Source organism: Balaenoptera ricei, chromosome 11 (assembly GCF_028023285.1).
Source record: "Balaenoptera ricei isolate mBalRic1 chromosome 11, mBalRic1.hap2, whole genome shotgun sequence".
NCBI classification, from domain to species: Eukaryota; Metazoa; Chordata; class Mammalia; order Artiodactyla; family Balaenopteridae; genus Balaenoptera; species Balaenoptera ricei.
Window position 1 is genome coordinate 103,667,333 of NC_082649.1, and position 12,120 is coordinate 103,679,452.

A 12,120-nucleotide genomic window follows, 5' to 3' on the forward strand; every position below is an offset into this window, starting at 1 on the left:
TGGGTGAGTGAGTAACTCTAGCTGTCCGAGCTGAGTTTTTCCACTGGTGACAGTTGGTAAACATCGAACACTTACTGTGAGCTGGGCACAGTCTAGGCTCCAGGGTTGTTGTGGGAAAATGTGATGGGCCTGGTGCATCACATACTCACAATACATAGCCCCTAATGTCACCATCCCTAGCGTGATTTTTCTTTCCCAGCTTTTTATTTTGAAAATGTTCAAACCTACAAAAAAAATTGAACATGCAGTCCATACACTGTTCACCTAGACTCACTGACTTTACCGTTGTGCCGTTTGAATGTACCAGCATCTTTCTTTCTGTAAATCTGCATTGTGGAACCACGTGCTAGTAAGTTGAAGACATCCTGACTCTTCACTTGTAAATGCTTCAGCGTGCGTCTCCTACGAGTAAGACATTCTCCTGCATGATGAAACGCCATTATCACACCTAGATTAAGTCCCTAATTGTTATAAAACTATCCGTTATAACTGTTTTTTCCGTTCTTTTTTTTTTTGCTTTTCATAGCACTGGGGTTTTTTTGTTTTGTTTCGTTTTGTTTTGTTTTGGCAGAGTCCTGGCCTCTTGTTTTGTAGAATGTCTCATATTCTGGTTTGTGTTGGTGGTAAACTTGTTTGAATGCCCCCTGGATTTCTTATAAACTGTAAGGTGAGTCCAAAGACTTAGTTATATTTAGATTAAACATTTTTTGGCAGGAACACTTCAGAGCTTTGTACTTCACAATGCATCCATTAAGAGGCATCTAATGTCAGGTTGTTCCGCTACTGATGCTAAGTTTGACCATGTCTGTGGTACTGCCTGATTGTGCCAATGTAAAGGTACATTTTCCTTTTGTAATTTACCATCTCTAGTGGGACTCTGATTCTGTGTGAATATCCTGTTCCCCAGTCACTTTCTACTTAATGGTTTTAGCAAGTGTCAGTGATCTTGACTGAATCAAAGATTATTATATTGAGCATTGCAAAGTGGCAATATTTTGATTCTGTCATCTCATGTATATTTATTAGCTGACTTTGATCTGTAAAGAAGAGCTCTGCCTTTTAAGAATTGTATTTATTTATTTTGGGTATCACTATGGACTTAAAAATTCAAATATGTTATCAGTTATCATCATTACACTTTTTGATCTTTGGATTGTCCCACATTTGGCGAGCAGGAGCCCCTTTAACCTAGCTACCCTACAGAGCCCTTTTGACATGGCTTCATTAGTTTCTGAGAATGTTTTTGTTCTTTGGCACAATAAGATGTTCCAGGATCTCTCTGTACTCTCCTTGCTGCAGACCTGGAATTGGCCTTTTTTCTCTCTAAGAAGCCCTGTTTCATTTTAGTAGGAACTGGTACATAGAAACCAAGGTCTTGGCACTGGGTGTTGTCATTGCCAGGGGGTGTCATTGCTTCTAGGCCCAGAGCTGCTTTGAAAGGAACTTTGCTAATGAAGTTCACAGTCAGCAAATTTAATTTATTTCAGCTGGTGTTCATAAGCAGTGTAGCGGAGAAAGAGATGAAGATGCATGCCTTGCCATGTTTTCAGTAGAAGTTTACAGTTGAATCGGGAAGTCATGCCTCTCTACAAAGCAAATTTTTGTGAGCGTTACCATAGTGATACAGAGAACAGGAAATTGTTCCCTAAGTCTCTACTAAAACACACACACATGAGCATTAGCTCCATGATACCAGGGGTCTGTATCTAATTCACCTCACTATCTCTGTGCCTAAGGTTCTTCCCCTGAGGGCCGTTTCTCTGGGTTCTTGTGCAGGTTAATGAGACAATTAGATTGTAAGAGCACGGGGCCTGGCATTTCCTAGGAACTCAAAGCACGGTCTCTACGGTTTCCTACCTCACACCCATTCCTCACTTGCTCCATCCCAGCAGAACCTCGATTTTGTTTGGTACAGTACCTATTATAACGATAACTATTATTATTGATTTTAAAAATTACTGTTTATAGAAGTTAGTGAGCCCATGCCGGGTGACGTGGGGGAAAGCTCAGCCTTGTCTACATCTGCTCTGCCCATGAAGCCCGTGGAGATAGAAATTGAAACACCGGAGCAGTTGAAGGCAAGAGAAAGAAGGTACGATTAAGCACTTGCTTCTAGATTCCTGTCACGTATCGTCACCGGCAGCTGCTCCTCAATGAAAAACACATAGGAGACCCGGGCTGAGTGTCAGAGTTGTCGGGAGCGTTACGTGAGAGAGCCCTGGGCTCACCTTTAGGACTTGAAGGAGACACCTGTGTGTCCGGGCTAGGGCAGGAGGTGCGCCAAGGGCTCTGCAGGTTGCCCGTTATCTTACTCCATCTTTAGCGCAGTGTGCGAAGGAGGAGCCGGAGACTCAGAGAGGTTAAGTAACATTTCAGCTGTGAGTGGATGCGCCACGATCTGCATCCCTCAGGCTGACTCGGCATTGCTGCTCGTCTCCCCACGTCACTGCAGGGCCTGCGGCGGTGCCCACCGTGGTTGGGGTCCCCACTTCTCTCCAGGGTCCCCAGGCCCTCTGCAGCCCCTGGCGGCCGGGCCATATGGAGTGCGTCTCCTGGTGGTTAATTGGTTCCTGAGTCCCCCATGTGATGGGCACATTATTAGGCATGAAGGAGGGAGACAATAGCAGTCAAGAAGCCTCAGGTTTTCTTCAAGATGCTTGGGACACAGACATGAGAGAGATTTTACAGCAGAACAGCATCACACAAATGAGCATGTGCTAACTTGACGTAAAGGCAGTGCGTGCCGAGGAGGCGGTCAGTCCCGGGGGTGGGACGGTCAGAGGGGACGTCCTGGAGGACAGGCCCTGGAGCGTGCTTGGGAGGCGGGACGGGTGCAGGCCGAGGGGAGGGAATGTCCTGGGCCAGGGCTCGCGGGTGAGGAGAAGCAGGAACAGCCGGCCCGCAGGTCTGCTGAGTAGCACAGCCTGAGTCATCGCAGCTGAGAGGCGTTGACGGGAGAGTGGGGTCGGGCTTCCCCCTTCATTCTCGGATTTTTCAATGTGCATTGCAGTGAAAAGATAAAAACGGAGCTTGACACACATCTTCGGAGGATGGTGAAACGTTTCAATAAGGAAGTCCGTGAGGACACACACAAGGTACGGCAGGGAAGGAGGAGGGTGGTACGCGGGGGAACTGGGCTTTCCGTCAGCCCTGCCTCTGGGCTTCCACTCACTGTGTGACCTGGTGAGTTTCTGACTCTCTCCTGAAGTGGGGGTGATAACAGTGTCTGCCTGGGAGGAAGGGCGTGAGGAGTAAGCAGATAGCACGTGTAAAGCACGTAGCTCAGCGCCGGGCGGGCGGCAGGGGCTAATACCAGGCACTCTCCCATCCCTTCTCTCAGCTGTTTAATAACATTGGATCTGATCTCAGCTAAAGTTGCTGTGGCTTCTGGCTTCAGCTGGTACTTACTGAACACACACCGTGGCCCTAGCAAGGTGCTTGGCATTGTGGGGAGAGAGACTTGTATGAAGCTTGTTTCCTACCATTCAGGAGTTTCTGATCTCACACACGGAACAGGAAAGACATCAAAACAGGGAGACTCGAGACATAGAACAAGGAAAGAGATCAGTGTGGGCCTCAGTAGCCGAGGAAGGCCTCATTTAGGAGAGAGGATGGGGTGGGTCAGGAGGAAGGATGGCACAGGGAGACGCCGAAAGGCCGAGTGGTGGCTGGGCTGGTGGGACAGCCAACATCTAGGAGGCCGCATGTGCTGGAGGCCCATGGAGAGTGAGGCAAGGGCAGACTTTGGTTTTCCTCTGACCGGCAGCAGGCAGCTAGGGAGAGTGTAGTGATGGGGAGGGTGGAAGGGGCACCGCCTGCAGCAGCTGCAGAAGCTGAGAGGTGCAAAGAGCACAGAGCCAGGGCGGAGAGATGAGGGGATGAAAGACAGAGTCTTGGGAAATGGCAGTGTTAGTATTTTTACTTTCTTGTATGTAGAAATGACAACAAATATTTCCTGTCCGCAAAACGTCTTTGAATTTGGCAGCAAAAATCCCACTGGTTTTCAGCCTTCCCTTTTCCCTCTCCCCAGGTTCACCTTCTGTGTCTGCTGGCAAATGGCTTCTATCGAAATAGCATCTGCAACCAGCCAGATCTGCGTGCCATCGGCCTCTCCATCGTCCCAACTCGCTTTACCAAAGTGCCACCTCAAGACGTGGACGTCAGCTACCTGTCAAACCTGGTGAAATGGTAGGGCCCTCCGGCCTGTCCTGCAGAGCGTAGTGTAGGATTTGTGTCTCAGAGGCTGGGTGCAGGTCAGTTCCACAGGCCCTCCTTGAGGGGCTGGGAAGGCTCCCCAGGGGGAGGGTCTGAGTTGGGTCTTCAGGAGTTGGCCAGACAGGCTGGGAAGAGGAGCACTGGCAGGCGGGGCTCCCGAGACACCCCGCTCTGTGTTTTGGCTGTAGAAGAACAGAGTTCCTCTTTGCCCTGACCTCTGACGCAAAGGAATGCCTGATTTCTCTCCAGGTTCATTGGAACATTCACAGTTAATGCAGACCTTTCAACCAGTGAGCAGGATGGCCTGCAGACGACGCTGGAGAGAAGGTTTGCTATTTACTCTGCGAGAGACAATGAAGAGTTGGTCCACGTGAGTGACTCCTGGCAGCACTGTTTTCATTAGGCCTGTTAGCTGAGGAATATGGCAGTCATGTGCCACATACCATTCCAGCTGTTTTACGTATATTTCCTTGCTCAGTTCTCATAAAATCAAAACAGGTACTGAAGCTCAGAGAGGCTAAATCACTTTCTTAGGGTCATTCGGTTGGTAAGCATTGGAGACAGGATTGGGCCCATGTGTGAGTTGAAAGCTGCCCTCTCTCCTGTCTCTTACTTGGTGTCCTGGTGTATTAAAGCACTTAATTTTTGGTCAGCTGCCCTAGAATTGTTGACAGTATTCAAAAATCGTGTTTAAAAGTCCCAAGGAAATGTTTTTTCAAATTGGCTGCTGAAATCCTCAAGAAAGTGTTTCCTTACCTTCCAAGTTGGGGGATGATGCTGGCAGGCGGCCGTGCAGTGAGGAGGGTTCTGTCCAAAAGAAGTCGTGGCGAAGAGGTTGTGTGTAGACAGGCTTTGTCACGTGCTTAAAATGCCCTTAGGTAAGGCTCTGTCTCAATAAAACAAAAATGGGTAGAAATGTGGTTTTATTCCTGGAAGATTTCTATTGATGCATATACTTGTGTCTGAGCTTCAGTTTCTGTTTAGGGAAAGAGACTTTTTGTATCTTTAGAGACCAAATGACTGGCATCTTACTTCTCTTCCAGTTTGGCTTGAAAAAGTCTGAGTATCTGGACAGTAATTGTGCTGTGATATCACCACCCAGAGAAAAACACTCATATTTCAGTGTCATCCTCCCAGACTTTGTTCCCACGTATATCTGTGCACGTACATATTTGTTTTGTTTGTGTAGTTTTATTAAGCAAAGAAATAGTTTTTTTTAAAGAAGTAAACAATTCAGTGACACTCGGTGCATTTTCAGTGTTGTGCATCCACCACCTCTATCTATTTCTAAAACACTCTTACTATCCCAGAAGGAGACCCCGTACCTATTACACAGTCACTCCCATTCTTTCTCCTTTTCCCACCTCCCCAAGTATCTGGCAGCCACCAATTTGCATTCTGTCTCTATGGATTTACATATTTTGGATATTCCATATAAAAGAAATCACAATACAGTCAGCATTCCTTATCTGCAGGTTCCACATTCACGGATTCAACCAACTGCCAATCAGACTTATATCTGCAGTTGGTTGAATCCGCAGATGCAGAACCCGAGGATAGAGGGAGCGCCAACTGTACTCTGCCATTCTGTATAAGGGACTTCAGCATCTGCGGATTTTGGTATCCGGGGGGGTCCTGGAACCAATCCCCACAGATAACCGAGGGACAACTATATATGACCTTTTGTGTCTGGCTTCTTTCACTTAGCATGCTTTCAAGGTTCATTCACGTTTGTAACATGTATCAGAACTTCATTCCTTTTTATGGTGAATAATATTCCGTTGTATGGATAGACCACATTTCACTTATCTGTTCATCAATTGATAGGCGTTTAGGTTGTTTTCCATCTTTTGGCTGTTATGAAGAGTACTGCTATAAACATTGTGTGTACATATATTTATTTGGGTACTTGTTTTCAGTTCTTTTGGGTATATACCTAGAAGTAGAGTTGCTAGGTCATATGGTAATTGTATGCCAAACTGTTTTACATAGCAGCTGCACCATCTTACCTTCTCACCAGCAAAGTACAAGGATTCCAGTTTCTCCAAATCATCACAAACACTTGTTATTTTCCATTTTTTGGGTTGTAGTCATCCTCACAGGTGTGAAGTGGTACTCGTTGTGGCTTTGGTCTGCATTTTCCCGAAGATTAATGATGGGTTAATGTCTTTTCACGTGCATATCGGCCATTTGTTTATCTTCTTCGGAGAAATGTCTATTCAGGTCCTTTGCCCATTTAAAATGGGGTTCTTTGTCTTTTTGTTATTGAGTTGTAAGAGTTCTTTATATATTTCAGTTACTACACACCTATCAGATATATGCTTTGCAAATATTTTCTCTCATTCTGTAGGTTGTCTTTTTACTTTCTTCAGGAAGTACTTTGATGCACAGAAGTTTTAATTCCGACAAAGTCCAATTTTCTATTTTTCCTTTTTTTTTTTAATTAATTTATTTTTGGCTGCATTGGGTCTTCGTTGCCGCACGCGGGCTTTCTCTAGTTGCGGTGAGCGGGGGTACTCTTCCTTGTGGTGCGTGGGCTTCTTAATGCGGTGGCTTCTCTTGTTGCGGAGCACGGGCTCTAGGCGCGTGGGCTTCAGTAGTTGTGGCGCACATACTTAGTTGCTCCGCGGCATGTGGGATCTTCCCAGACCTGGGCTCGAACCCGTGTCCCCTGCACTGGCAGGCACATTCTTAACCACTGTGCCACCAGGGAAGTCCTCTTTTGTTTCTTGTACTTTTGGTGTCATATCAAGAATTCATTGCCAAATCCCAGATCATAAAGATTTCCTCCTGTATTTCCTTCTAGGAGTTTTACAGTTTTAGCTCTTACATTTAGGTCTTTCATCCATTTTGAGTTAATGTTTTTATATGATGTGAGGTAGGTGTTCAACTTCATTTCTTTTTTGCACGTGGATATCCACTGGTCCCAGCACCATTTGTTGAAGAGACTAGTCTTTCAACTTCATTGTATTTGTTGTATTATTTTCACTATTTGTTGGAAGTTTTTCAATGGGGATGAATGGTCTTGGCACACTTATCAGAAATCAATTGGCCATAGACACTTGGGTTAATTTCTGGACTGTCTGTTCTATTCCATTGGTCTACATGTCTGTCCTTATGCCAGTGCCACACTGTTTCAATTACTGTGAATCTGTAGTAAGTTTTGAAATCAAAAGTATGAGTACAACCTCATAATGCTATTTTGGCTATTTGGGGCCCTGTGCAATTTGATGTGAATTTGATGGTCTGCTTTTCCATTTCTGCAAAAAAGGCCATTGGAGTATTGATAGGGATTGCATTGATTCTGTACATTGATTAGGGCAGCATTGCTATCTAGTCAATAGTAAGTCTGTAAACATGGCTCTTTCCTTTTATTTGCTTTTTAAATTTCTTTTAGTTATATTTTGTAGTTTTCAGTGTACCTGTCTTTCATCTTCCGGTTAAACTTTTTTCTAGGTATGTTATTCTTTTTGATGCTATTGTAAATGGTATTGTTTTCTTAATTTCCTTCTCAGATTGTTCAGTGAAGGTGTACAAAAAAAACGGCTGATTGTGTTGATCTTATACCTTGCAGCTTTGCTGAATTCATGTAGCAGTTTCTTGTGTATTCTTTGGGATTTTCTATATATAAGATCTTGACCTCTGTGAATAGAGGTAGTTTTACTTCTTCTTTTCCAGTTTGGATGCCTTTTGTTTCTTGTTCTTGTCCAATTGCTCTGGCTAGAACTTCCAGCACAGTGTAGAATAGCGGTGGCAAAAGCAGGCATCTTGTCTGGTTCTTGATATTGGGAGGGAAAGCTTTTCACTCTTTCATGACTGAGTATCTTGGTAGTTGTGGATTTTCATATACATTCTTTATCATGTTGAAGAAGTTCCGTATTTCTAGTTTTCTGAATGTGTTTTAATCATGAAAGTGCTTTGGATTCTGTCAGATGCTTTTTCTGTGTCAAATGAGATGATCTTGTGATTTTTCTCCTCTTCATTCTACTAACATAGTGCATTGCATTCACGGATTTTCTGTTGATTGATTGATTGATTGAAGTATAGTTGATTTACAATATTGTGTTAGTTTCAGATTACAGTATAGTGATTTAGTGTTTTTTGCAGATTATGTTCCATTATATCTTATTACAAGGTAATGGGTATAATTCCCTGTGCTATACAGCAAATCCTTGTTGCTTATCTATTTTATGTATAGTAGTTTGTATCTGTTAATACCATACCCTAATTTGTCCCTCTCCTCTTCTCACTCCCCCTTGGTAACCACAAGTTTGTTTTCTATATCTGTGACTCTGTTTCTGCTTTGCATATACTGTCATTTGTATTTTTTTTTTTTTGGTTCCACGTATAAGCGATATCATTACTGTATTTGTCTTTCCCTGTCTGATTTATTTCACGAAGCATAATGTTCTCTAGGTTCATCCATGTTGCTGCAAAGGGAAGTATTTTATTCTTTTTTGTGGTTGAGTAATATTCCATTTTATGTATATACCACACCTTTTTAATCCAGTCATCTTTTGATGGGTACTGGGGTTCCTTCCATGTCTTGAGTATTGTAAATAGTGCTGCTATGTTCACTGGGGTGCAGGTATCTTTTTGGATTAGAGGTTTTTTTTCCAGATATACCCAGGAGTGGAATTGCTGGGTCATATGATAGTTCTATTTTTAGTTTTTTAAGGAACTTTCGTACTGTTTTCCATAATGGCTGCACCAATTTAACTTCTTACCACCAGTGTTCGGTGATTCCCTTTTCTCCACATCCTCTCCAACATTTGTTATTTGTAGGCTTTTTGATGATAGCTGTTCTGACAGGTGTGAGGTGATAGCTGATTGTGGTTTTGATTTGCATTTCTCTAATAATTAGCAATGTTGAGTATCTTTTTATGTGCCTGTTAGCCATCAGTATGTCTTCTGCCCATTGTTTGATTGGGTTGTTTGTTTTTTTTGTTATTGAGCTGTATGAGCTGTTTGTATATTTTGGATATTAACCCTTGTCAGTCTCATCATTTGCAAACATTTTCTCCCATTCAGTAGGTTGTCTCTTCATTTTGTTAATGGTTTCCTTTGTTGTGTAAAGCCTTTTAAGTTTAATTAGGTCCCATTTGTTTATTTTTGCTTTTATTTATTTCGCCTTAGAAGACTGATCCAAGAAAATATTGCTACAATTTATGTCAAAGAGTGTTCCGCCTATGTTCTCTTCTAGGAGTTTTATGGTTTCAGATCTTACATTTAGGTCTTTAAGCCATTTTGAATTTATTCTTGTATGTGGTGTGAGGGAATGTTCTAATCTCATTGTTTTACATGTAGCTGTCCAGTTTTCCCAGCAACACTTGCTGAAGAAACTGTCTTTTCTCTGTTGTATATTCTTGCCTCCTTTGTCATAGATTAGTTGACCATAAGTGTGTGGGTTTATTTCTGGGCTCTTTATTCTGTTCCTTTGATCTATATGTCTGTTTTTATGCCAACACCACACTGTTTTGTTTACTATAGCTTTGTAGTATAGTATAAAGTCTGGAAAGTTTATGCCTACAGCTTTGTTCTTTTTCCTCAGGATTGCTTTGGCAGTTCTGGGTCTTTTGTGGTTCCATATAAGTTTTAGGATTATTTATTCTAGTTCTGTGAAAAATGTCATGGGTATTTTGATAGGGTTTGCATTAAATCTGTAGGTTGCTTTGGGTAGTATGTTCATGTTAACAATATTAATTCTTCCAATCCAAGAGCATGGGATACCTTTCCATTTCTTTGAATCATCTTCAGTTCCCTTAATCAGTGTTTTATGGTTTTTAGCATATAGATCTTTTTACTTCCTTGGTTAAGTTTATTCCTAGGTTTTGTGTTTTGTGTTTTTTGGGGTTTTTTTGGGGGGATGTAATTTTAAATGGGATTGCTTTTTTTACTTTCTCTGTCTGATATTTCATTGTTAGTGTATAGAAACACAGTAAATTTCCGTATATTAATCTTACATCCTCCTGCCTTGCTGAATTCATTTATTAGTTCTAATAGTTTTTATGTGGAAACTTTAGGGTTCTCTATATAGAATATCGTGTCATCTGCAAATAGTGATAGTTTTACCTTTTCCCTTCCAATTTGGATGCCTTTTATTTCTTTTTCTTGTCTGATTGTTGTAGCTAGGACTTCCAATATTATGTTAAATAGAAGCAGCGAGGGTGGACATCCCTGTCTAGTTCCTGAATTTATTGGGAAAGCTTTCGGTTTTTCACTCTTGCATATTATGTTGGCTGTGGGTTTGACATAGTTGGCTTTTATCATGTTGAGTTATGTCCCCTCTGTACCCACTTTGGTGAGAGTTTTTTATCATGAATGGTTGTTGAATTTTGTCAAATGCTTTTTCTGCATTTATTGAGATGATCATGTGATCTTTATCTATTCTTTTGTTAATGTGGTGTATCACATTGATTGATTTACATATTTTGAACCATCCTTGCAACCCTGGAGTGACTCCAACTTGAGCGTGGTATCCTTAGTATGTATTGTTGGATTCAGTTTGCTAATACCTTGTTGAGGATTTTTGCATCTATATTCATCAAAGATTTTGGGTTGTAATTTTCTTCTCTTGTAGTGTCGTTGGTTTTGGTATCAGGGTAATGGTGGTTTCATAGTATGAATTTTGGAGTGTTCCCTCTTCATTTTTTTGGAATAGTTTGAGAAGGATAGATATAAGTTTTTGTTTTTGTCTTTTTGTATGTTTGGTAGAATTCCCTAGTGAAGCTCTCTGGTCCTGGACTTTTGTTTGCAGGGAGTTTTTTAAATTATAGATTCTATTTCAGTTCTAGTGAATGGTCTTTTCAAATTGTCTGTTTCTTCTTGACTCAGTTTTGGCAGGCTGTACGTTTCTAGAAACTTGTTCACTTGTTCTAGGTTGTCCAGTTTGTTGGCATATAACTGTTTGTATTCTTTCATGATTTTTTGTTTTTCTGTGGTTTCAGTTGTTTCTCCTCTTTTATTTCTTATTTTGTTTGAGTCCTCTCTCTTTTCTTCTTGGTGAGCCTCGCTAGAGGTTTATCAATTTGGTTTATCTTAAAAACAAAAACAGCTCTTGGTTTTATTGATCTTTTCTATTGCTTTTTTGATGTCTTTTATTTCCTCTCTGATCTTTATTATTTCCTTCTGCTGAATTTGGGTTTTGTCCTTCTTTTTCTCATTCTTTTAGGTGGTAGGTTATCTTGTTTGAGATTTTTCTTGTTTTTGTGGAAGGCCTGTATTGCTATGAGCTTCCCTCTTAGAACTGCTTTTGCTGCATCCCATAGATTTTGTAAGATTGTGTTTCTATTTTCGTTTGTCTCAAGATATTTCTGGTCTCCTCTTGGATTTCATCATCAACCCATTTGCTTTTTAGTAGCATGTTCTTTAGTCTCCATGTGTTTGTTCTTTTCCTGTTTTCCTTTCTATGGTTGATTTCTAGTTTCTTACTATTGTGGTGAGAAAAGATGCTTGAAAATATTTCTGTCCTCTTAAACCTGTTGAGGCTTGTTTTGTGACCTAGTATGTGTCTATCCATGAGAATGTTCCATGCTGGCTTGAAAAGAATGTGTATTTGGTGTTTTTCTTATTTAGTGTTCTGTAGATATCTATTAAGTACAGTTGGTCCATTGTGTCATTTAGGACCTCTGTTGCCTTACTGATTTTCTGTCTGGATGGTTTGTTCATTGACGTAGGTGGGATGTTATAGTCCTCTATTATTATTGTATTCCTGTGAATTTCTCCTTTTATGTCTGTTAATATTTGCTTTATATATTTAGGTGCTCCTGTGTTGGAAGCGTATATGTTAACAAGTGTAATACGCTGTTGTATTTATGCCTTTATTGTTATATAATATCCTTCTTTGTCTTTCTTTATGGTCTTTGTTTTGAGTCTACTTTGTCTTTTGTTGTCTTTGTTTTGAAG

At 41.4% G+C, this 12,120-nt stretch overlaps 1 protein-coding gene across 1 annotated transcript in view; it reads left to right on the top strand.

The window, feature by feature from the left end:
* The window catches only part of XPC (XPC complex subunit, DNA damage recognition and repair factor), a 34,157-nt gene that overhangs the window by 10,073 nt on the left and 11,964 nt on the right, over positions 1-12,120 (top strand). Inside the window, exons 4-7 of the mRNA XM_059940461.1 lie at positions 1,969-2,092; positions 3,011-3,095; positions 4,031-4,188; positions 4,465-4,585. Coding sequence (XP_059796444.1) covers positions 1,969-2,092; positions 3,011-3,095; positions 4,031-4,188; positions 4,465-4,585 — 488 coding nt within the window. The remainder of the gene's footprint in view (positions 1-1,968; positions 2,093-3,010; positions 3,096-4,030; positions 4,189-4,464; positions 4,586-12,120) is intronic.